Source organism: Urtica dioica, chromosome 8, assembly GCF_054948205.1.
Source record: "Urtica dioica subsp. dioica isolate 48M chromosome 8, U.dioica_male_clone48M_v1_H2, whole genome shotgun sequence".
Taxonomy (NCBI): Eukaryota; Viridiplantae; Streptophyta; class Magnoliopsida; order Rosales; family Urticaceae; genus Urtica; species Urtica dioica.
In genome coordinates, this window is record NC_142763.1 from 45,023,603 (window position 1) to 45,050,333 (window position 26,731).

The following is a 26,731-nucleotide window of genomic DNA, read 5'->3' on the forward strand; positions in this document are numbered from 1 at the left end:
AAAAGCTTGGCACATGGCACCGGGAGCGACACCCTGCATCGTCATCCAGGTTTCATAGTGCTGGATATGGTAAGCGGGATCCGGTTTTCCATCATATGGAGCAAGGTTCGAGAGTTTGAAATTTCCCGTGCATACCTCGGCCAATATCTGAGCCGTGAAAGGCGAGGACTTCTCCTCAACGACCCCATAGGTACTTCCGCCTATTTCGTGTTCTCGGAGATCTCGTACTTCATTTCGAAGATTGTGGATCATTGTGATCACATCGAGACCGGTAGTCGGAGTAACTCCCTGTTCGGGAGGAGTCACCTGTCGTCTTTCATTTGACCCTTGACCCGTTCGGCGGTTCCCGTTAGTTGGGGCTGCTACGGGGATGTTTGGCCGAGAGCTTAGTTGCTCCCTTAGGTCATCGCCACGCCCGATGCGTTGGGCAGTGAGGTGATCCCTAAGATCAGGGCTGGTCGTACGGAGGCGCAGGCTTCGTCTGCGACGGCGCGCTCTCCGCGTGCCCTGACTCTCCGTAACGTTCTCCCTTTGACCTAGTCGGTCGAGGGCCGAACGTCGGGAATTTCCCTCTTGAGAAGCAGCCGGCGCGTCACCTGTCTGGGGTAGGGGATTCGAAGGACCGGCTTCAAACACGGCGGGGTGTTCCCCGTCCTTTGTGAGAGAAGTCTCGATATCCTCCGAATCGCCAGTACCCTCGATATCAGGGTCGCGGTCACGGCTTTCCTCGTTGAGGTTCTCAAGATCCCCGTTGGGGGTCATTGTGTTATGCGCGGGTTGCTTCGCAGCCAGTCGGCTGTGGTACCTCGCGTTCTTCACCTTTAGTTGGCGGATATTCTCCTCCAACTCCATGATGCGGTTGTCCCTATTGTCTGGAGATGGAGATGGTGAGCGGGTCGAGCTCTCTTCGTGGAGCGACTCTTCGTCACCATGCGCGTGAGAGCGCAAGAAATATTTTTTGGTCCCAGTGACGTTATCGGGGTTGTTAACGCCCTCAGAACGTACGGGTGGTTGACTACTCATATTTTCTCAAGTTCGAGAAGGTTGAGTTCGTAGAAGAAAAGAAGAAGATGAACAGAAGGGATTTCGGGCTGAACAGGTCGGGAAGTCCCCTCTTTCTAGCGCCAAAATGTTGTTGCACGAAAATGAACAATTATTAAAAACTTCGGGCGGTTCGATCCAAGGCCGGACCAAGTGATCGCACCCGGGCCAAGAGTGTGAACTCGAAAGTCTCGAGCTAGGTTTTTCTCCGATCAACCCGCCTCTCGGGAGAGGTAGGGGGTGAGGAGGAGGAGTGACCGTGCCTTGGGTGTCGGCTGCCTACGTACCCGTATGTGGGATCAGGTCAGAACGTAGTTCAAGCGTGTGAGACGCAGTATGAGGCGCGGAGCCTTGGTGGAGAAGCGTACTCGACGAAGGAGACGGTGCGCAGAGGAATCCTCGGCGACGTCTCAGAACCTCGGAGATCGCGGGCGCGAGAGAGAATGTGTGTTTTCTCTCTTTTGGAGACGTGGAAGACTCTAAGTCAAGAGTTCCTTATCGTGGCGGAGATTCCGAACGCGTAGGCGATTCCTAGTTGGAAATGCAGGACGCGTAGGCGATTTCTTGTCAGAAATGGCGGACGCGTAGGCGATTTTCAGTCGAAAACCGTTAGAGCACTCGTGGGCTCAAGATTAATTGTTCGATCAAGAGAGGCGGCACTCGGGAGTCCCCGGAAAGCGCTTCAGAATCTCTGAGAACGAGAAATCGAGGAGAATCCGCTTCAGGCCAAGGATGGCATCCAGAGAAGCAGGGAGAAGTCTCAAGTTCCTTGAGAATGAATGGGATGGCTTTCCCCGCAATGAGAGGGGGTATTTATAGGTGTTTGAGGGCCTTAGAAGGCTTCTTTTTCGTCCATGTGGGACTAGGAACGCGCGCGCCATCAAGTGGAGGCGCACGGCGCGCGCGGCGCACAAAGCGCGGCGCCCGGCGCAGGGGGCGCGGCGCGCGGGTCATCTGACGCGGCGCAGGATGCGCGACGCGGGCGCGTCTTGGCGCGGCGCGCGCCTGCCTGGCGTGGTGCGCTGCCTTCATGGCGCGGCGCGCGGCTTGCTGCATGGCTGGCCGGCGCAGCCTGCTGTGCGCGCGGCGAACGGCTCGTCTTGCCGGGCTCTTGTGGGCCTTTAGGGGTCTTCGAATACCATTCTTGCCACGTGAAATATGAAGGTTTCCACTTGACGAGAGTGACTCGACTCGAGGAGCAAGGCTCAACTCGACGAGAGTGACTAGTGGCTTGACTCGAGGAGCGACCCGAGGCTCAATTTGAGGAATGACTCGAGGCTCGACTTGTCACGAGGACTTGTCAGTCGAGTCGTGACAGAAGGCTTGCCGCTCTTCAGGACCTCCGGCCTGACCATCGGCCCTTTGAACGGCGTGTCTTCTTGGCGTCTTGGGTTTTCCGAAAACGACCGACAACATTAGCCCCCCAAGTTTATCGCTCGGGAGGCCCCGAGCGGTGAACTTTTAGTTGTTTCCGCCAGGTGTTTGAAGAAAATTTATCTCCCAGGGCTTCGCTGTCGCGAAGCTTTTGTGAATATAGAGAATATTCTCACAATCGCTAGTGCTCTCTCTCGCTTTTCCGTCTCTCTCGACACGAGTGTCTGATCGACACGTGGAGGAGGATCCAAGCGGATAGGAGACGTAGCTCGACGTGTGCGAGGCAGACGCGTTTGCGTCCAACGCTCTAGCCCCGGAGCAAATGGGACATGCGTGGGCAAGCGGGGCACGCATTTGTGTAGAGGCGGCCCGGCGTGTCGCGGCTTGTTGATCTTTTGGTGAAGTCACGCCCAAGTTTTTCTTCGATGGCATTTTGCTTGATAATATCATTAACCCGGAGTCCATGGGACTCGACAGTGACTAGCGGGGCGACGATTGCGTAACCGCGACCTATCAGGGGAAGATCATGGCTTCCGTCTCGGTTAGCTTGGAAGGCGACTGCACTTTTGCATTTTGCAAAGGCGTTCTCATTCCGAGGTCTCGAAGATGGAGGTTGATGTTGCGGGCTGATGCTTCGAGAAGACGGAGTGGCACCTGGCGGAAGGCTCTGCCGCACCGGAGGGCTTCGACTGCTCGGGGATAAACGCGAAAAGTTTGACCACGCATCAAGCATTAGTCGGCCTCACGGGGCATCCGCCATTCCCGCCCTGGTGACGCTTCTTCGTCTGCATTCGGAAGATCGGCCCTTATTCCCCAGACGTGAGCGCGGGTCTCTGTTTGGCTGACGTGTTCTTCAGGCCGCTCCAGGTGTTTGCTCGAGGAGCGGGACTCGACTCGAGGAGAATGGCTCAACTCGAGGAGCAAGGCTCGACTCGAGGAAAATGATTTGACTCGAGGAGCGAAGCTCGACTTGAGGAGAATGACTCGACTCTAGGAGCAAAGCTCGACTTGAGGAGAATGACTCGACTCGAGGAGCGAGGCTCGACTTCGAGGAGAATGACTCGACACAAGGAGCGAAGCTCGACTTCAAGGAGATTGACTCGACTCAAGGAGCGAAGCTCGATTTCAAGGAGAACGACTCGACTCAAGGAGCGAAGCTCGACTCGAGGAGAATGACTCGACTCGAGGAGCGGGGATCGACTCGAGGAGAATGATTTGACTCGGGGAGCAAGGCTCGACTCGAGGACAGTGATTTGACTCGAGGAGAGAAGCTCGACTTGAGGAGAATGACTCGACTCGAGGAGCAAAGCTCGACTTAAGGAGAATGACTCGACTCGAGGAGCGAGGCTCGACTTCGAGGAGAATGACTGGACTCAAGGAGCGAAGCTCGACTTCACGGAGAATGACTCGACTCAAGGAGCGAAGCTCGACTTCAAGGAGAATGAGTCGACTCGAGGAGCGAGGCTCGACTCGAGGAGCGGGGCTCGACTCGAGGAGAATGATTTGACTCGGGGAGCAAGGCTCGACTCGAGGACAGTGATTTGACTCGAGCAGCGAAGCTCGACTTGAGGAGAATGACTCGACTCGAGGAGTAAAGCTCGACTCGAGAAGAATCTACACGACCTCATTTATTGCCTATGACTCTTCCAGGAGCAGCTTCAATTAGCTTGTATGGAATGGGGAGTCTCCCAAGGCGAGTCTAATCGCACTCAGTTAGCGGTGGCGAAGATGGCAGGACCTATGCCTTATATGGTGGTTCAGGTGCGTTGCGATTAGTCGTCACATACAACGCCTTGTGGCGACTAAGAGGGAGTCGTGAGAGACAATTCTGTGCGTCGTTTAGGCGTCATAGGCACGTTGCGAGGGATGGCCTAGATGCCATGTAGGCTTCTTACGTGCGCCATGTAGGCGTCTTAGGTGCGTCACGAGGGACGACGTGGTAGCGCCATGTAGGCGTCTTACGTGCATCATGTAGGCATCTTGAGTGCGCCATGTAGGCGTCTTGGGTGCGCCATGTAGGTGGCTTCGGTGCGCCACGAGGGACGACTTGGCTGCGCCATGTAGGCGTCTTACGTGCGCCATGTAGGCGTCTTTGGTGCATCGCGAGGGACGGCTCTGGTGCGCCATGTAGGCGTCTTAGGTGCGCCATGTAGGCGTCTTTGGTGCGTCACGAGGGACGACTTTAGCCTGCATCTCTGGGATGTCTTATGGCGCGCCGCGGAGGCGTCTTAGCCTGCATCTCGGGGATGTCTTACGGCGCGCCGCGGAGGCGTCTTAGCCTGCATCTCTGGGATGTCTTATGATGCGCCGCGGAGGCGTCTTAGCCTGCATCTCTGGGATGTCTTATGGCGCGCCGCGGAGGCGTCTTAGCCTGCATCTCGTTGATGTCTTACGGCGCGCCGCAGAGGCATCTTGAGCCTGCATCTCGGGGATGTCTTATGGCGCGCCGCGGAGGCGTCTTCAGCCTGCATCTCATGGATGTCTTATGGCGCGCCGCAGAGGCGTCTTAGCCTGCATCTCTGGGATGTCTTATGGCGCGCCGCAGAGGCGTCTTAGCCTGCATCTCGGGGATGTTTTACGGCGCGCCGCGGAGGCGTCTTCAGCCTGCATCTCATGGATGTCTTACGGCGTGCCGTGGAGGCGTCTTAAGTGCACGCTCGTCCCATTTATGTTCGGGTGTTTTGTTTTGGTGGAGCGTGCTTTCTTTTTGTGGAGCGTACTTTCTTGAGGATTTTGAGTGTATTTACAGTTGCCTATGTCATTAGCCCCCCGAGTTTTTGGGTAAATGTTATCGAAAAACTTTGATAAAGCGGATCTTGAAAGAAAAACCTCGAACTTTATTAATATTGCAAAAATTTGAAATCCTAAAACATTGGCTCGTAGGCCTTATTGAATGTTGGAAAGAAAAGAAATAAAATGCGGGGAAGCGCTGGCTACTGGTAGTACTTTCTCAAGTGTTTCGCATTCCACAGGCGACGGATCGGTGTCTCGTCCGTGTAGTATGTCCCGTCATGTATGACTTGGCAGACTTTGTGGGGTCCCTCCCTATTTGGGATGAGGACATCGGCACCTTGCACTTGGGTGTCATGCAGATGTCTTCGTGGATTTCGCGGAGGACCTTGGTCGACTCGACGCTATCTCTAAGCTGGGAGATCGTGTTAACCGTCTTGCTAGCGGTTTTTCCATCGATTCCTTGGATGTAGCATATTCTGGCTTGGGATTGGTCTCCAGCCATGATGCCGATTCCATCCTCGGTAGGGAACTTCACCAGTAGGTGGTATGTTGAAGTAATGGCCCTTAGTCGGTTCAGCGTGGGTCGCCCAATGATTACATTGTAGGGCGACTCTTGATCGACCACTAGGAATGGGACCATGTGAACGACTTCAATGCCTCCGGGAGTTCTGAAGGTGACCGGCAAATCGATGATGCCTTCGGTCATGACTCTCTCCCCAGTGAACCCGAATAGAGGCGTTTGGGTCGGAGTTGGGCGTAGCCCCCCGAGCTTCATGCGCTCTAGGGTGGACTTGAAAATTATGTCGGCAGCACTGCCGTTGTCGATGAGAACTCTTTTCACCAAGTTATTTGCCACTTGGGCTTTGAGCACAATTGCGTCATTATGCGGATGCACAACTCGCTTTGCCTCTTCATTGGTGAAATACATCGTCTTATGAGGCACGGACGGAGGTTCTTCATATGTGAAGTTGACGTGCATAGCAGCGTCTTCCTGAGCCACGGCCCTTAGGAATCTTTTCCGTTGTCGGGCTGAATCTCCATCTTGTGGACCTCCCAATATGGTGGTTACCACGTGGAGTTGTGGATTGGCGTTGGCAGCAGCCGTGGTTCGGTCGGCAGCAGCGCTGTTCCTCCTCCCTGACCAGACTGTTGTCTGTTCGTGGTGGGGCCCGCATCGCTAATCATGCGTAACACGAACTCTTTCAGCTCACCCCGTTGGATCAAAGCCTCGATCTGCCTTTTAAGACTGTAGCATTCGGAGGTCAAGTGACTGTATTCCTGATGGAACTCACAATATTTAGATCTATCGCGAGTCGCGGGATCTTTGCTTATTGGAGCCTGGGGAGTGAACTTGTTACGTGCCAAAGCCAGGATCCGCTCTGGCGGCGTGTTCAACGGCGTGAACGACGAGTATCCTTTGAAGCTTTCCGCAAGTCGCGGCTTTTGGGGCATCGGAGGTCGGCTATTGACCCCCTCTGTTTCGTCTTTTACGGGAGTGGCCTTGCTCGTTGCTAGGCTCGTTTCGGCGGTGAGGGCTTTGATTATTGCCCTTGCGGCCATCGAGGTAATCTTCGACTCCCATGAAGGTCTTGGCTCGAGTAATTAACTCGGCCATAGTAGAAGGGACACGGCCGACGATGGACTTAAGGAAGTCACTTGTGCGCAAGCCTTCAATGATGGCAGTGATTGCGTCTTTGTCGTCAAAGCGGTCGACCTTGTTCGATTCTTCAGTGAATCGGGCGAGGTATCGTCTAAGACACTCGCCATTCTCTTGCCTGATTGATCACAGGTACATCTTGGTCTTCTTTTGGACCATAGATGTAGCAAAGCGTGCTAGAAACATGTCCTTCAGGTCTTTGAACGATCGGATGCTTCCCGGCCTTAAGTTCTTGAACCACTCGAAGCCGGGTCCGGCTAGGGTAAGACTAAAAGCTTGGCACATGGCACCGGGAGCGACACCCTGCATCGTCATCCAGGTTTCATAGTGCTGGATATGGTAAGCGGGATCCGGTTTTCCATCATATGGAGCAAGGTTCGAGAGTTTGAAATTTCCCGTGCATACCTCGGCCAATATCTGAGCCGTGAAAGGCGATGACTTCTCCTCAACGACCCCATAGGTACTTCCGCCTATTTCGTGTTCTCGGAGATCTCGTACTTCATTTCGAAGATTGTGGATCATTGTGATCACATCGAGACCGGTAGTCGGAGTAACTCCCTGTTCGGGAGGAGTCACCTGTCGTCTTTCATTTGACCCTTGACCCGTTCGGCGGTTCCCGTTAGTTGGGGCTGCTACGAGGATGTTTGGCCGAGAGCTTAGTCGCTCCCTTAGGTCATCGCCACGCTCGATGCGTTGGGCGGTGAGGTGATCCCTAAGATCAGGGCTGGTCGTACGGAGGCGCAGGCTTCGTCTGCGACGGCGCGCTCTCCGCGTGCCCTGACTCTCCGTAACATTCTCCCTTTGACCTAGTCGGTCGAGGGCCGAACGTCGGGAATTTCCCTCTTGAGAAGCAGCCGGCGCGTCGCCTGTCCGGGGTAGGGGATTCGAAGGACCGGCTTCAAACACGGCGGGGTGTTCCCCGTCCTTTGTGAGAGAAGTCTCGATATCCTCCGAATCGCCAGTACCCTCGATATCAGGGTCGCGGTCACGGCTTTCCTCGTTAAGGTTCTCAAGATCCCCGTTGGGGGTCATTGTGTTATGCGCGGGTTGCTTCGCAGCCAGTCGGCTGTGGTACCTCGCGTTCTTCACCTTTAGTTGGCGGATATTCTCCTCCAACTCCATGATGCGGTTGTCCCTATTGTCTGGAGATGGAGATGGTGAGCGGGTCGAGCTCTCTTCGTGGAGCGACTCTTCGTCACCATGCGCGTGAGAGCGCAAGAAATATTTTTTGGTCCCAGTGACGTTATCGGGGTTGTTAACGCCCTCAGAACGTACGGGTGGTTGACTACTCATATTTTCTCAAGTTCGAGAAGGTTGAGTTCGTAGAAGAAAAGAAGAAGATGAACAGAAGGGATTTCGGGCTGAACAGGTCGGGAAGTCCCCTCCTTCTAGCGCCAAAATGTTGTCGCACGAAAATGAACAATTATTAAAAACCTCGGGCGGTTCGATCCAAGGCCGGACCAAGTGATCGCACCCGGGCCAAGAGTGTGAACTCGAAAGTCTCGAGCTAGGTTTTTCTCCGATCAACCCGCCTCTCGGGAGAGGTAGGGGGTGAGGAGGAGGAGTGACCGTGCCTTGGGTGTCGGCTGCCTACGTACCCGTATGTGGGATCAGGTCAGAACGTAGTTCAAGCGTGTGAGACGCAGTATGAGGCGCGGAGCCTTGGTGGAGAAGCGTACTCGACGAAGGAGACGGTGCGCGGAGGAGTCCTCGGCGACGTCTCAGAACCTCGGAGATCGCGGGCGCGAGAGAGAATGTGTGTTTTCTCTCTTTTGGAGACGTGGAAGACTCTAAGTCAAGAGTTCCTTATCGTGGCGGAGATTCCGAACGCGTAGGCGATTCCTAGTTGGAAATGCAGGACGCGTAGGCGATTTCTTGTCAGAAATGGCGGACGCGTCTAGTGTGCTAGACGCGTAGGCGATTTTCAGTCGAAAACCGTTAGAGCACTCGTGGGCTCAAGATTAATGGTTCGATCAAGAGAGGCGGCACTCGGGAGTCCCTGGAAAGCGCTTCAGAATCTCTGAGAATGAGAAATCGAGGAGAATCCGCTTCATGCCAAGGATGGCATCCAGAGAAGCAGAGAGAAGTCTCAAGTTCCTTGAGAATGAATGAGATGGCTTTCCCCTCAATGATAGGGGTATTTATATGTGTTTGAGGGCCTTAGAAGGCTTCTTTTTCGTCCATGTGGGACTAGGAACGCGCGCGCCATCAAGTGGAGGCGCACGGCGCGCGCGGCGCAGGGGGCGCGGCACGCGGGTCATCTAGCGCGGCGCGTGGGTCACTGGACGCGGCGCAGGATGCGTGGCGCATGGAGCGCACGGCGCGGGCGCGTCTTGGCGCGGCGCGCTCCTGCCTGGCGCGGCGCGCGGCGCGCTGCATGGCTGGCCGGCGCAGCGTGCTGTGCGCGGCGAACGGCTCGTCTTGCCGGGCTCTTGTGGGCCTTTAGGGGTCTTCGAATACCATTCTTGCCACGTGAAATATGAAGGTTTCCACTTGACGAGAGTGACTCGACTCAAGGAGCAAGGCTCAACTCGACGAGAGTGACTAGTGGCTTGACTCGAGGAGCGACCCGAGGCTCGACTCGAGGAATGACTCGAGGCTCGACTCGAGGAGAACGACTCGAGGCTCGACTCGAGGAACGACTCAAGGCTCGACTCGAGGAACGACTCGAGGCTCGACTCGAGGAGAACGACTCGAGGCTCGACTCGAGGAACAACTCAAGGCTCGACTAGAGGAGCGACCCGAGGCTCGACTCGAGGAATGACTCGAGGCTCGACTCGAGGAGAACGACTCAAGGCTCGACTCGAGGAACGTGAGGATTTGACACGAGGACTTGTCAGTCGACTCGTGACAGAAGGCTTGCCGCTCTTCAGGACCTCCGGCCTGACCATCGGCCCTTTGAACGGCGTGTCTTCTTGGCGTCTCGGGTTTTCCGAAAACGACCGACAACAATAGCCAAAGTCCGTTTCACTCTGGTGACGTAACGGGGTGCACCTAGTGAAAATGAGAACAATCTCATATTAGTGAGCAATCATAGTACATGCACCTTCATAACTATGCTCACTAACTACCAATTTCATAGGAATCTTTGGCCACATGAGCAACCGCCGGTTGGTTCATGCATGAGTCAACCCAACATTTCAGTGAAAGAAATCTAGCTCATACGCACTAGCGTAACTAGTACACGCAGAGATCAACCCTCCCACCTATCGTCAGAGACACAACCTTTGTATTGGAATCAGAAAAGCCCTTCCGAATGGAACTGACCACCATGTTTAGAAAACCGCCGCTCACGAGGGGATCTTTCATCCTCGCGGTGTTGTGTTAATGTTGGAGACCTACGACTCAATATACTTTCAGTATTTTAATTTTCCTAGCATTAACTTTAATCTAGGTGATCCACTCGAGTTAACTAAGTCATATTAAAAACTCGAGTGTTTCTAAGCTACCCTTAAAAACAGATGTTTCGATATAGCTTAGTATTTAGGAATTCGTGACATCTAGTCTTGATTATCCTAATAGTATTCCATCACGGAAAAGCTCCCAGTAGAGAAGGTGAGACACTAGGTCTTCTTAAGTACCTCTCAGCTTAGCCTCTTATCGGCTTGGTGCCATAGCTCTCCGATCCGTTCAACTCATTCATTAATTAACTATCCTAATCCAATTACAAATTTTAATGAATGAAAGCCCATGACAACCATTAACATACGATACATGATCTAAGTTATAGCAGACAAGCATGGCATAGTAATTAAATAAACAAGCAAGAGCATGCAAGAATGGTTTGATTCGGATTGATCGTTTCCTATTTGATTCTATAAAGTAAATCAAGATGAGCCCAATCATATTTCTTATGTCCCTTAGAAAAATAAATCAATATCAAATTATTTAATTTTTCTAATTTTTTTATCGAAAAAATTAATTAAGTAAGGGCCCATTCTAATGTCCCATTTAAAATAAATCGATATCATAATCATTTATTTTGTAATGTTTTAAATAAAAATCATTAGGGCTCAGCTCATACAATTAATTAAATAAAACATTTAAAAACTTAATTTTTTTCTTTTGGTAAATTTTTTTTTAATGAGTGGGCCCGTGGGCCCACTAGGGTTTCCGGGCTGAGGCCCGGACGAATCCTCTAATCTTGACCTAGGTCAAGATTAGACTTGAGGCTGCATTGGACCGCCGCCGCCATGAGGGCGCGGCCCGGCACGAAGAGGACGGCCGAGACTTGTCACAAAATTTTGTGCAAGTTTTCTTGTGGCGTAGTCGTGGAGCCTTTCTTCGTCCATCATGCTTCTTCGTTGTGAGTCCATCTCTTGCCGATCGTCGTGATCAAGAATGTCGCACAATCAGATTACAATAATAATAATAATAATTACATAAAACCTATACCCTTTGAATTTCGGGTTTACAAAAAATCTAGAAAAGCGAGAATATTTAAATTGCATAAAAATCCACATATCATATATTGAATTGCATAAAATTCACATCCACATATAATTTCATTCAACCCATATTTAAATTTATTACAAGAACGAATCGATTAATTAATCATAACATCTAGCTCTGATACCACTTGTTGGTGAATCAAGCTCGCATCAGACACGAACAATCGCTCTGATGCGACTCGTTGGAGATGATTCTACCATATAACCATATTAATGCGGAATAATTAATTACGCTGATCATAAGCTAATTAAATTATGGTTATAATTAACAAGATCTAGTTATGTTTAATTAATTTAATTCATGAGAGCATATTTATCAAGTAACCCATTTGAGCGAAAATCGAATACTTACATTGATTTTCGGTTCAGCTACAGAACGCTCCTAAACCAATCGCGTACTCCTTGCGTCGTCTTGATGAAGGACTCGAGGATGACACCTTAGTCTTCCGAAACGTAATCTCCTAGACGAATAAGAAAGATGAGTGGGCACAGTCTTTATCTCACTAGATCACGAAACTAGGTGTTTCGAGATCTCGCTCTTATTTTACTAAGAATGGAAACAAATTTCCAAGGGGAGGGAGAGAAAATTTCGCACGGCCAAGGGAGAGCCACGAAATTATTAGGTCAAAAATCCTTGCTTATTTTTGCCTTCTCATGAACCCCTATTTATAGTAGTAAAAGGAGATATTCATGGAATCTTCCAGAATATTTTATTTCCTTTTATTGTGTTCACACTAGAGGATTTAATCTAGGCCCTTGGATCTCAACAAGTGAATTTTCTCTCATCCATCAGATCAATATCTATGGGATATTACTCTCTATTTAAATAGAGAATATTTTATTTAGTGAGATAATAAAGGAGAATATATTATTTCCCTTTAAATATATTCTCATATATTCTCCTAAATACTTTCCTTTAAATACGGAGAGAATATATGACAATATCTTATATTATTCTCTCTCCTTTATTTAAACAACTAAAGAGAAAATATTGGTAAATACCAATATTATAAAAATCGAATTTTAGGCACACGGCCAAGGGGAATTTGCGCAAACCCTAGTGCCAAAAAACCAAATTCGACTTTTCCATGTGTGCAAGGCCCAATTGCTTAAAACCCAATTAATTATTTATTTACTTGGTCCAACAATAAACAAATAATTAATAATTGTTTATTTACTTGATCAAACAATAAATAAACAATAATTCTACCATAAATATTTATTTAATTCTGCGAATACCCGTTTTCCAGAATTAATGCTGTCAATCACAATTACACATCTACAACCAAGACCTGTCCAAGTCGTACACTTACCACAAGTGTAGAATGCTCCCACATAGTGATTAACCTTCACCTATGTGTTCCACATATATGACTTAAGATATAGTTTTCCAGGCGTATATCAGTCATCGACCATGTTTTAGCACACCGCTCGAACTCAAGTGCCCAGCACGTGACTCAGTTAGATACGGAGGCTATGGAAGATAGTTGTTATTGATTCTAATTGTTTAGAACTCAACCCACTAATCATATAATGCTAATAGAGCAATCTTATTATCAAATTTAGTAATCATTTATTCATTATCTTTAAGTGGGCAATATTCCCAACAACATATTTCACCGACTCCCTCACAGGGAATTGGGACGATCATCCCACGGCGACGGACCAAGCCGTTACCCTCCTCCTCCCGACGTTGATGGCGAGAGCCTCGTTGAGGAGACAAACCAAGACTAGCCGAGTTGTGATGAGGACATGCCCCAAATGACACAAACACGAAAGACGACACCACGGAAAGTTATGACCAGGTCTTATATAAGTCCCAAAAACAATCCCCCCAAGGTGCGACAATCAGCCCAAAATGACAAATGGCGACAAAAAAAATTTCGATAGGATGTAGGATACCTAAAAACGCTCCAAAACACACAAGGAATCTATCAGGAAAATAAAATTTCTTGGCCCAAATATTTCTTCATTGGTGTTTCTTGGCTTCCTTGAATTCTCTCCTTTGCGAGCTCGTCCCCTTCCTCATCTTGGAGCTTGATGATCAGATTGTTAAGCTCCTCCTTGAATCTCCTCGCTCGAGAGGAGAGAATTCAAGGAAGCCAAGAAACACCAATGAAGAACGTTATTTGGGCTGAATTGAATTAGTCGGACTATTACTATTTTTCTATTTTCAGTTTATGATATTTGGGCCAAGACATGTTATTTAAAAGCCCGTATGGTTTGTATTGGGCTGGTCCTTTGTTTTTATGTTTATTATTGCTTAAATAAGGCTAAATGGGCTGATTAGGTTATGGGGCCCATGGAGCTACGAATTTGACCTATGTAAACTCTATAAATTAAACCTTTAGGCTGAATGGAAAGACAGACAATTCTGATTTCGAGTTAAACACTTTTCTGTGAGGATTTTCATTCTCTCTTTGGTTCGTTTAGAACTATTCGAGTCTCTTACAAAGCGGTGCGTGTAGGAGTTCGAGCCCGACTCATCAGACGGCCATCCGCATCCGTCCGTGGCGTCATTCGATCCACCTTCGTTCCTAAAACGTAGACGATCCGTCGCTGTGCTATTGGGGTATCGGGTCTCGGAGCTTAGTCGGCCGAGGTTCGTATCAAGTTGCTAGCAAGACCCGGGGTGAATAAGGATCTCATCTCACACCTCCTGGGCCACGACGCCGGGGCGAGTATTCGCAAGACCCCGACTACGTCAGAGATACGAGATCGAGACATCCGAGACAGGTCAGTCATTCACCCGGTCGCTGACCGTTCATGGCCGTGAAGAGGCACACAGCGCTCAAGCGGATACCCTAGAGCGTCCATATCTAGGCGACAAGATTCAAGCGATTTCCACGAGTGCATAATCTCGAGGTCCCGAGAGGGATGCTCTGGATTCACCTTGCACGTCCGACTTTCTCGAGGAGAAGATGGCGCCGATAGTCGCGACATCCGTCGAGGATGCCGTTCGGACGATCTTCCTGCGCAAGGAGTCGTGGGAACCGCAAACAGGGATCTAAGAGATCGCCTCACATCCCAAGGGAACCTCAAGGGGAAGACTTAGGGGAGAGGCTCAACAATCGCTATGGAACCACTGAGAGAGTTACGTTGGGACGCAACCCGCCTAACGTTTTCGATCAAGCATCCAACGAGAGGCGTTTTGTCACACCCATAGCCCCGGCCATCGGGCCCAGCAATGATTTGGACATGATAACGATGATCCAAAGTCTACAAAACCAAATCCTCGAGATGCGGGAGTTGGGGGCGGGCTCCTATGGGCCGTACAATAAGGTGGAGGCATTCTATTCACCATTCACTTATCAAGTCCTCACACGTCCCTCCGGTGGGAACTTCAAGTTGCCAACGATCCCTCCATAGGACGGGCGGTCAAACCGCAACTTTCGCGTACAACATTATGAGACATGGATGCTAATGCAGGGGCAACTCGACGTCACACTCTGCCAGGCCTTCAGCTTGACCGTCACAGGCGCATGCTTTGAATGGTTCCGAAGTCTCAAGCCAAGCAGCATCGCATCTTTCCAAGCGCTCAGGGAGGCGTTCCTCGCTAGATTCGCCACGCTCATGGCGCAAAAGAATCCCAAGTCCTACTTGTGGACTATACGGCAAGAGAGCAGTGAAACGTTGCGCGAGTACCTCGCCAGGTTCACAAAGGAATCACATAAAGTCGAGGGCTACGACGATAAAGACGCCATCACTACTATAATGGAAGGGGAAAAGACAAGTGATTTCTTATAAGTCTATCGTGGGAATGGTCTCGAGGGACATGGCTGAGCTAATAGCGAGAGCCATGACCTACATGGGGATTGAAGACTACCTTGAAGGGCGGAAAGGTGGAGATCATACTAGCCATCTACGAGACGAGCAAAATGGAGACCGCTCCGAGTCACGAAACAAGAGAAGCAAAGTCAGCCGGGCCCCTAACGGTTGTCTTCCCCCGAAGTCGCGATAGCCCCTCATCGATGACTTTAGAAGACAATTGTTCACCCCCATCAACACCACATCGGATCGGATCCTGAATCTACACAGAGACAAACTAGGGACATTGGCCCCACTAAAGAAAGACCCCACGATGTGGGATAGAAGCAAGTATATTGAGTACCATCGAGATCATAGACACGTTACCTACAAATGTTATCAACTGAGGCGGCAAATCGAGGCGCTGATCCAAGACGGAAAACACAAGGATTTTGTCATGGGTGTCGCCGGGGTGACGACCCCGACCGAGCCCCCACCTCAGCAAGGAAAGGGAAAGGGGCCGGCCACGATAGAAGCCCCCAGAGCAAGAGACGAGGCGGCAGGCTCGAGTATGAACATTGTAAAAATAATTGTGAGAGGGCCGGAGTACGGTGATTCTCACAATCAGCGAAAGAAGTAGTTGAGGGTTGTCTCGCACGAGAAGATCGCCCAAAGTATCAACCTCACATACGTGCCCCCCATCCGTCCCGTTCGAGTCAATTTACTTCACCGAGCTTGAGGCCAAGAGAGTCTTTGATGAGGACATGCCCCAAAAGGAGCCGCAAGCAAAATACCAAGTGCCGGAAGGACCCGTGACGAGAGCTCGAGCGAGGAGATTCAAGGTGGAGCTTAACAATCTGATCATCAAGCTCCAAGATGAAGAAGGTGACAAGATCGCAAAGGAGAGGATTCAAGGAAGCCAAGAAACAACAATGAAGAACGTTATTTGGGCTGAATTGAATTAGTCAGACTATTCCAATTTTTCTATTTTCAGTTTATGTTATTTGGGCCAAGACATGTTATTTAAAACGCCCATAATGGTTTGTATTGGGCTGGTCCTTTGTTTTATGCTTATTAGTACTTAAATAAGGCTAAATGGGCTTATTAGGTTATGGGGCCCAAGGAGCTGCGAATTTGACCCTTGTAAACTCTATAAATTAAGCGTTTAGGCTGAATGGAAGACACACAATTCTGATTTCGAGTTAAACACTATTCTGTGAGGATTTTCATTCTCTCTTTGGTTCGTTTAGAACTATTCGAGTCTCTTAGAAAGCGGTGCGTGTAGGAGTTCGAGCCCGACTCATCAGACGGCCATTCGCATCCGTCCGTGGCGTCATTCGATCCACCTTCGTTCCTAAAACGTAGACGATCCGTCGCTGTGGTATTGGGGTATCGGGTCTCGGAGCTTAGTCGGCCGAGGTTCGTATCAAGTGGTATCAGAGCTAGTCTCTACTTTTAGGTCTGCTTATCCTTTGTTTCGTTTTCCTTGTTTTCTTTTCTCCGTTTGTGTTGTGTTCATCCCGTACGTACGTATTTGTTGTGTTGAGTCTGTGTTTGTTATCTTCGTATTAGGTCTGTGTTCTTTTCGTGCTAGGTCTGTGTTCTTGAGCATAAAAAAAACAAAAAAAAAAAAGAAAAAAACAAAAGATCCGAAAAAAAAGGAATCCGTGGAGATCATATATTTCTTGTTAATTACCGGGGTCTGTTTTAGGAAGTCAATTTTATTCAGTTTCCCGATTTTTGGCACCTAATTTCGGAAGTATGTTTATATCTTAGTTTCCCTGATTTGCTTTTATCCCTTTTATTTCCAGAATCAATTTCCACTTAATTACCATTTCATTCGTTTCCTGATTTCGTGTGATCACAATCAATTTCAGCGTTTCACATTAATTCTGAATTAGCATTTATCTCCCGGATATCAAAAAAAAAAAAAAAAAAGAAAGAGGATCCGAAAAAAAAAAAAAAAAGAGTATTTTTGAGCTCAAGAAATTTTATTTTCCTGATAGATTCCTTGTGTGTTTTGGAGCGTTTTCAGATACCCTACATCCTATCGATATTTTTTTGTGACGCCATTTGACAATTGTGGGCTGATTGTCGCACCTTGGGAGAATTGTTTTTTGGGACTTATTTAAGATCCTGATCATAACTTTCCGTGGTGTTATCTTTCTTGTTTGTGTCATTTGGGGTGTCGTTTTTATTGTTCGTGTCGTTTGGGTGTCGTTTGTGTCGTTTTGGTGTATCGTTTTCGAATTCCTTTCATCACCTTCCTGGTCTCTGAGTAGTTCGGTACGAGCCTATAGAGAGTTTGAGTGAGTGGTAAAAGGCAGAGAGAGTATAACTATCGCCATTATCGAACACGAGCGCTGAGTGATATTATTTGAGTGTAAACACGTGAGGGAGAGTTTGGTGAGGTTTTCTTTTGTTACTAACAATATCTTGCAGCAACCATGTCTAACAACGGCGACGCAAATGAGGGAATTCTAGACCGGAGGCTGATGATGCAAGCCATGATAGGAGAAATGAGGAGGATGATGAGGGAAGAGTTGGAGCCGCTACGAGAACGTGTTGAGAGAGTGGAGGAAGGCCAACAAGCTCCCAACAGAGGAAGACGAAGACAGCCTAGGGAGGAGACAGAAGATGAGATGGAGAATGATTTTGAAGAGGAGGATTATAGGAGAGGAGGACGAAACGAGAGAATGTTCGAAAGAAGACATGGAGGAAGGGACAGAGAAGACGGAGGAATTGGTGGCATCAAGCAGAAGATTCCAACATTCCAAGGGAAAAGTGACCCGGACGCCTACTTTGAATGGGAGACCAAAGCCCAGTTTGTGTTCAATTGCTACAACTACACCGAACGCAAGAAGGTAATACTTGATGCCGCTGAATTCACTGATTATGCTATTGTTTGGTGGGATCAGCTGGTGACGAGTAGGCAACGGGATGGAGAGGAGCCGATAGAGACTTGGGATGAGATGATGGCCATCATGAGGAAGAGATTCGTGCCTCGCCACTATTACCGAGAACTCTACCAGAAGCTTCAGCGCCTACGGCAAGGCACTCGCAGTGTTGAGGAGTACTACCGGGAAATGGAGGTTGCCATGATCCGAGCAAACATCGAGGAAGATCGCGAGTCTACCATGGCCAGATTTATCAACGGGCTGAACCCTGACATAGCGGACAAGGTGGAGTTGCAGCATTATGTCGAGATGGAGGATTAGGTTCACTTGGACGTCAAGATTGAGAAGCAGCTCAAGACGAGGGGTAGCATGCGGGGAAACCCATTCTCAGAACAACCTGCATGGAAGAAGACCTTCAACCGAGACGAGAAGAGCAGTTTCAAACCACGAGGGGACGTAGCCAAGCCAAGCACTTCCACGGCCCCAACCACATCTAATTCTGTTCCCAGTGCTCAAAAGAAACCGGAGACGTCATTTCAGCGAAATCGTGATATCAAGTGCTTCAAGTGCCAGGGAGTAGGTCACTTCGCGAATCAATGCCCGAATAAGAGGAGCATGACGATTCTTCCGACCGGAGAGATGGTTACCGACGATGAAGAGGAAGATCAAGAGTGTACCGGAGAAGAGTCAGATGAGGAAATTGAGGCACCAGCGGAGCTCGTGTTGGTCTCTCGACGAACTATGAACGCCCAGGTTGTACGAGACGATGAGGACCAGCGTGAAAACATCTTTCACACCAGGTGCCATATTGGTGAGAAGGTGTTCAGTGTTATCGTCGATGGAGGGAGTTGTACGAACATAGCCAGCGTTGCTATAGTGAAGAAGCTTGGACTTCCAACGACAAATCACCCTCGTCCTTACAAGCTTCAGTGGTTTAATGATGGTGAAGAGGTACGTGTCTACAAACAAGTCCTTATCAGTTTCTGGATTGGCAGCTTTGAGGACTCGGTGCTCTGTGACGTAGCACCAATGGACGCGGGGCATATACTTTTGGGGCGGCCGTGGCAATTCGACCGGAGGGTGACTCATGACGGCTACACCAACAAGTACTCCCTCAGGCACAAGAATCGTACCATCACCCTCGCACCCCTTACTCCAAAGCAAGTTCATGAAGATCAACTGAGGATGCAACAAGAGAGGGAAAGGTTTAGGACCCTAGAGAAGGGAAAAGAACCAAGGGATGAGGTAAAAACAGAGAGAAAAAAAGAGAGAGTCCCAGAGAGAAAACCTGAGAGGGAAGTGGGGAGTGAAAAAAAAGATGGGGTCATGAAAAACAAAATCGGTGAGAGAAAACAAAACAACTTCTTTGCGGGAAAGAGTGATGTGAGGAAAGCCTTCTTTGCCAAACAGCCGATGGTTTTACTTGTGTACAAGGAGGCTGCCTTATTCACTAACCAACATGGCGAGGTTCTACATACTGCCATTGTTTCTCTTTTGCAGGAGTTCAAGGACGTTGTTGTTCGAGATATGCCAATAGGACTACCACCGATTCGAGGGATTGAGCACCAGATTGACCTTGTACCCGGAGCCTCGCTTCCAAACAGACCGGCCTACCGAACCAACCCTGAGGAAACGAAGGAGTTGCAACGGCAAGTCGAGGAACTTTTGTCAAAGGGGTACATTAGAGAGAGCATGAGCCCTTGCGCCGTACCAGTTCTATTGGTTCCAAAGAAGGATGGGTCCCAGAGGATGTGCGTGGATTGCCGAGCCATCAACAACATCACGGTCAGGTATCGATTACCCATTCCTAGATTGGATGATATGCTAGACGAATTACATGGTGCGTGTGTTTTCTCTAAGATTGACTTAAAGAGTGGGTACCACCAAATTAGAATGAAAGAGGGGGATGAATGGAAAACCGCTTTTAAAACTAAACTTGGGTTGTATGAATGGTTAGTGATGCCTTTTGGTTTGACTAATGCACCTAGCACATTTATGCGACTTATGAATCATGTTTTGCGTTCGTTCATTGGTAAATTTGTGGTGGTATACTTTGATGATATTTTGATTTATAGCAAGACCCTGGATGATCATGTCTTACACTTGCGTGAGGTTTTTATTGTACTCAAACGTGAACAGTTATTTGCTAACCTTGACAAGTGCACCTGTTGCACCGATCACGTTGTTTTCTTGGGTTTTGTTGTAAGTTCAAAAGGAGTGCAGGTAGATGAGGAAAATGTGAAAGCTATTCAGGAGTGGCCGACGCCGACAACTGCAGCACAAGTACGAAGTTTTCATGGCTTAACGAGCTTTTATAGGCGCTTTGTCAGAGATTTTAGCACGATCGCTGCCCCGCTCACGGAGGTGATGAAGAAAAATGTGGCGTTCGCATGGGGGCAAGCACAAGAGGAGGCGTTCACCGAAATCAAAGGGAAATTAGTCAACCCTCCTTGTCTCGCATTACCTAACTTCGATAAACCATTCGAGGTTGAGTGTGATGCGTCCGGCGTGGGAATCAGAGTAGTTCTCATGCAAGATCGACGGCCGATTGCGTATTTTAGCGAAAAATTGAGTGGGGCCACCTTTAATTACCCCACTTACGACAAGGAGATGTACGCATTGATTCGAGCTTTAGAGACTTGGCAGCACTACCTTTTGCCAAGAGAGTTCGTGGTCCACACCGACCATGAGTCACTGAAGTACTTGAAGGGACAACAAAAGCTCAACAAACGGCATGCGCAATGGATGGAGTTCATCGAGCCGTTTCCATATGTCATCAAGTACAAACAAGGTAAGGAGAATGTGGTAGCCGATGCCGTTTCTCGAAGGTATGTCTTACTTTCCACTTTAGATGCTAAACTGCTTGGTTTTGAACATATCAAAGAGTTGTATCCAGAAGACCGAGAGTTTAATGAGATATTTACGAAGTGTGAGAAGGTGGCGTCGGGAGATTACTTTAGGCATGATGGATTTTTGTTTAGGCTTGGTAGACTTTGTGTGCCTAGTTGTTCTCTTCGGGGGTTGTTAGTTAGGGAAGCTCATGGTGGGGGCCTTATGGGACATTTTGGGATAGCAAAAACTCTAGGAGTGATCCAAGAGCACTTTTATTGGCCTCGCATGAAGCGTGATGTTGAGAGGATCTGTGGTAATTGTATCACATGTAGGAAAGCTAAGTCGAAAGTTCAATCACACGGTATGTATACACCTTTGCCTATTCCTAGCTCACCTTGGGTAGATATATCTATGGATTTTGTGTTAGGCTTGCCTAGGACTAAGCGAGGTCGTGATTCTGTTTTTGTAGTGGTTGATAGGTTTTCAAAAATGGCACATTTTATCCCATGTCACAAAACTGATGATGCTTCTAATGTTGCTGATCTATTCTTTCGAGAGATTGTTAGGTTGCATGGCATGCCTAGGACGATTGTCTCGGATAGGGATACCAAGTTCTTAAGTTACTTTTGGAAGACCTTATGGGCTAAGTTGGGTACTAGGTTGTTGTTTTCGACTATTTGTCACCCCCAAACTGATGGTCAGACCGAAGTAGTTAATAGGACCTTGTCGACTTTGTTGAGGGCAATAATTAAGAAGAATATCAAAACTTGGGAAGATTGTTTACCACATGTTGAGTTTGCTTATAACCGCGCTATTCATTCATCTACTAAGTTCTCACCCTTTGAGATTGTCTATGGTTTTAACCCACTAACGCCATTGGATTTATCTCCTATTCCTATGTCTGAGCATGTGAATTTAGATGGTGAACAGAAAGCAAAGCTTGTTAAGCAGCTTCACGAGAGGGCACGAGTCAACATTGAGCGAAGAACAAAGCAGTATGCGCAGCAAGCCAACAAGGGCCACAAGAGAGTGATTTTCGAACCTGGTGATTGGGTCTGGTTACATCTACGGAAGGAGCGTTTTCCGGAGCAACGCAAGTCCAAACTACAGCCGCGTGGCGATGGACCATTCCAAGTTATTCGCAGGATCAACGATAATGCTTACAAATTGGATCTTCCAGGTGAGTATAATGTTAGTGCTACATTCAATGTGACTGACTTATCTCCTTTTGATGCAGATCATGATTTGAGGGCAAATCCTTTTCCAGACGAGGGGAATGATGAGGACATGCCCCAAAAGGAGCCGCAAGCAAAATACCAAGTGCCGGAAGGACCCGTGACGAGAGCTCGAGCGAGGAGATTCAAGGAGGAGCTTAACAATCTGATCATCAAGCTCCAAGATGAAGAAGGTGACAAGATCGCAAAGGAGAGGATTCAAGGAAGCCAAGAAACAATAATGTAGAACGTTATTTGGGCTGAATTGAATTAGTCAGACTATTCCTATTTTTCTGTTTTCAGTTTATGTTATTTGGACCAAGACATGTTATTTAAAACGCCCATAATGGTTTGTATTGGGCTGGTCCTTTGTTTTATGCTTATTAGTACTTAAATAAGGCTAAATGGGCTTATTAGGTTATGGGGCCCATGGAGCTGCGAATTTGACCCTTGTAAACTCTATAAATTAAGCGTTTAGGCTGAATGGAAGACACACAATTCTGATTTCGAGTTAAACACTATTCTGTGAGGATTTTCATTCTCTCTTTGGTTCGTTTAGAACTATTCGAGTCTCTTACAAAGCGGTGCGTGTAGGAGTTCAAGCCCGACTCATCAGACGGCCATTCGCATCCGTCCGTGGCGTCATTCGATCCACCTTCGTTCCTAAAACGTAGACGATCCGTCGCTGTGCTATTGGGGTATCGGGTCTCGGAGCTTAGTCGGCCGAGGTTCGTATCAGTCTTCCACCCGTATAACGATGTGATAGTCATGACGAAGACAGTCACAAACAACATCGTTTGCCGCATTCTAATAGATAACGGCAGTACAGTGGACATCATATTCAAGTAGGCCTTGGATTGCATGAAACTCGACGGTGTAAGACCCGTACCCGTCAAGACCCCCCCCCCCCCCCCCTACGGGTTCTCGGGGGAGAAGGTCTAGACCGAGGGGTCCATTGACTTTCCAGTGACTTTTGGGATGCGAGGCGACGTCGAGGTCACCCGGATTGTGACGTTCCTCATAGCCTCAAAGCAATAACGTCGGTGTATCACTTAATGATGAAATTTCCCACCGAGGGAGGCGTGGCTCACATCATGGGGGACCAGGCAATGGAAAGGTCGTGCTACGTCCGACCCGTGGATAGCAAAACGATCGAAGAGGAGCACAAGATGATAAGCGCAGTGTACCAACTCGGAAACGAGTTCCTGTGTTACATCAAAGAGGGCGGCACGTTCGGCGAGCTGGACCAACGAGAAGAAACGACGCATCGAAGGGTGGAGACACCTGACGACCTAACGCCGGTCGTGTTGGAAGATTCCAAGCTCGACCAAGTGGTCAAGATAGGCTCCCAACTCCCCGTCGATGTCAAGATCGAGCTCGTGGCCTTCTTGCGAGAACATAAGGATGTCTTCGCGTGGACACACGCTGACATGCCTGGGATCAACCCCGAAATAATGGTGCACCACCTTAATGATGACAAAAGAATACCAGAGAGGGTACAACTGAGAAGAGCGTTTAGCGGGAAAAGGTACTTGGCCATTGGGCCATCGACCCCGCAATAATGGTGCACTACCTCAATGATGACAAATGCCAACCTTTCTTCAAAGCCCTGAAGAAGAAAGACGAGTTTCAGTGGACCGAGGAATGCGAGAAGGCTTTTCAAGACATGAAGACGTATTTCACCTCGCTCCCGCTCCTCTCCAAACCCAAGGACGGCGAGCCATTACTACTATACATAGCTGTGTCCGAGAGGGCCACTAGTGCGGTCCTCATACGAAAGGAAGACCGGGTACAATGGCTTGTCTATTACGTAAGCAAGGCACTCCTCGACATTGAGACACATTATCCGGAGATTGTAAAGCTATCCCTCGCCTTGGTCATGAGTGCGCAAAAGCTATGACCGTACTGTCAAGCGCATCAGATTATTGTGTGTACATGGCACCCAATAGAGAAGGCGTTGCAGAGAGGGTCCTCGAAGAGGATGGCACTATGGTCGCAAGAGCTAAGTGAATTGGGATCGTATTCCAACCTAAGACGGCAGTAAAAGGGCAAACCCTTGTTGATTTTGTTGTGGAATTCTCATACATGCCTCAATTAGAAGATGCAACAGAAGCAGCGAGGAAAGAAGATGACGTGCGAGAGCCGTCAAACAAGAGGGAAGTCGGCCCGATTGGGCTAGTATGGCATCTGCATGTGGATGGCGCGCCCAACGCTCAAGGAGCTAGCATCGGGGTGGTGTTGATGAATCCCGATGGAGAAGTTTTACGGTATGCATTACACTTTGATTTCAAGGCTTCCAACAACGAGGCCAAATACGAAGCATTGATCGTAGGGATGGAGCTGGCAAAAAGGTTAGGACTTGGGAACCTTTGCATTCATTGCGATTCACAGCTTATCGGAAACCAAGTGAAGGGCGATTATGCAGCCAAAGAGCCCAATATGATCGCGTACCTCGCAAAGATGCTGAAAAACCTCGAGGCTATCTCCTGGTTTGAAGTGGTACAAGTCCCACATGAAGAGAACGCCGAGGCTGACGCATTAGCCCGACTCTCATCGGGGATAGATGAAGGAGAACAAGGGAGTGTTCCCATCGAAGTCATGACGCGACCTTATGTCTTGAGAGATGACGTAGGGGCCATTGGAGAAGTGTCCCCACCGCCATCGTGGATGACCCCGCTAGTGGAGTACATCTCGAAAGGGATTCTCCCCGAAGCCCGAGAAGAGGCGAAGAAGCTAGAAATCTTGGCCTCAATATACACAATGCAAGAAGACATCCTCTACAAGCGAGGTTATTCGATGCCACTACTGCGATTCCTTCGCAAGAGTGAAGTCATGAAGACCATGCACAACGTGCAAGAAGGGTTATGCGGGAATCATAAGGTGGGACAATCCCTCGCACTAAAGCTCTTCTGATTAGGATACTTCTGGCCGACCTTGAGAAAGGACGCGTACGCATGGGTGAGAAAGTGCGAAAAGTGTCGAAGGTTTGCCCACGTCCCGCGACAATTCGGCGAGTTCCACGACCATTCGCAAAGTGGGGAATCGACTTAATCAGTGAGTTGCCCACGGCCCAACGACAATTAAAATACGCCATAGTGGCCGTCGACTATTGTGCCGCCATGGCATTCCAGCCTCAATCATGACAGACAACGGGAAACAGTATGATAACGCTCGCCTACACGACATTTGCAACCAGCTCAGAATCAACAAGACATTCTCCTCTCCTTGACATCCACAAGCCAACAGCCAAGTGGAAGTGCTGAACCACACGATCAAGAAAAACTTAAGGAATAGGCTAGAGGAGAAGAAGAGCGCATGGGCTGATGAGCTTCCGTCTGTCCTATGGTCATACCACATGACTACTCATAATGCGACAGGGGAGACTTCGTTTGCTCTTGCCTACGGGGTCGAAGCCATTGTTGCCATAGAGACAGAATTCCCAACTTTTCGCATGAAGGCATTCGATGAGTAAGGCAACAACAAAGCCCTAAGAGTCGAGCTCGACCTAATCGAGGAGAAGAAGACGGAAACCTTAACTCGCCTAGCCAAAAAGAAAAAGGAAGGTCGAAAGGTATTACAACTCGAAGGTCCAGCTTCGAAGATTTGTGGATGGGAGCCTCGTTCTGAGAAGGGTGTTCCAAAACACAAAGGTGAAAGGCGACGGAGTCCTGGGACCCATCTAGGAAGGGCCGTATCAAGTACGAAGAGCCATTCACAAAGCACATACGAGCTTGAGAACATGGAGGGCCAAGTCTTCATCCATCCATGGAATGCCGAGAATTTAAGGCAATATTATCAATAGAAAAATAAGCGGCCTCAACAACCTCATGTCGACTTTTTTCTTGTTATTTTTTCATTTTCGGTTTTGTTTTTATTTTCTTAAAAGACCAAGTGCCAAGACAATTATGTTACAACTTTTAGATTTGCAATGAAAAGTTGTCTTTTGCTCTTAAAAGTGTTGTTGCATATCTTATATACTGTAGATTCCAGGCTTTGCCCAGCAAACCCGAGAAACTTGGGGAGCTAATGGGGACGATGCAAAGATCTCGCAAAAAAAATGCGATCAACGCACTAAGGTTCCATGCTCGCCAAGGGATCAAGTCGACAAGGGACTCAGCTCGGTAGCGCAACGCAAATACCGATAGGTAATACGACCACCGAGAAGTCAAGTCCACAAGAGGCGCAATCAGACGCATGGCCACGAATTCCGGTAGGCGCCATGTCTCCGAGGGATCGCCGTGTTCGCTGCCCGACCAAACGATTCGTAAGCCGATAGGCCATCGAGCACACCGGGTTCAAGGCAACACTCGCCGCCCGATCAAGTGACTCGTAAGCCAATAGGCCATTGGACACACCAGGTTTAAGGATGCGCTCGCTACCCGATCAAGCGACTCGTAAGTTGATAGGCCATCGAGCACGCCGGGTTCAAAGCATGCGTCCGCAGGGCGAACAACTGGCTCGGCAAGCATCCCCGAGAAAATAATCAAAGGCTCATCCTCACACGTAACTTCCATACCAAAACACCGCGTTCGCAGAGATGAGTAGTACGCTTGTCACCCGATGGGACAAGTCGGGCATCGATAGGTAGCTGACCATGTCGGGTTCATGGTTCACGTCCGTAGGCGAACATCTGGCTCAGCCAATGTCCACGGGAAATAGAGTCACTCGATGTGATAACTACTCATGGCCAAAGGCCATTGCCGCAAATTTATCGGACCCCTGACAGCTGATTGAGAAAATAAAACGCGCATACAACCAAAGAAAGCTCGAAGTCGAGAAAGACAT

The 26,731-nt window shown here is 48.8% G+C and overlaps 2 protein-coding genes across 2 annotated transcripts; both read left to right on the forward strand.

Moving 5' to 3' along the window:
* Positions 1 to 23,507: 23,507 nt before the first annotated feature.
* Positions 23,508 to 23,846, forward strand: LOC149389944 (uncharacterized). Its single transcript, XM_089622770.1, has one exon. The coding sequence runs from the start codon at positions 23,508 to 23,510 to the stop codon at positions 23,844 to 23,846; it is 339 nt and encodes a 112-aa protein (XP_089478896.1).
* A 185-nt stretch (positions 23,847 to 24,031) lies between these two features.
* On the forward strand, positions 24,032 to 24,859 carry LOC149389945 (uncharacterized). The gene has a single exon (XM_089622771.1). It carries the CDS (start codon positions 24,032 to 24,034, stop codon positions 24,857 to 24,859), a length of 828 nt encoding a protein of 275 aa, XP_089478897.1.
* The last annotated feature ends 1,872 nt before the right edge of the window (positions 24,860 to 26,731 follow it).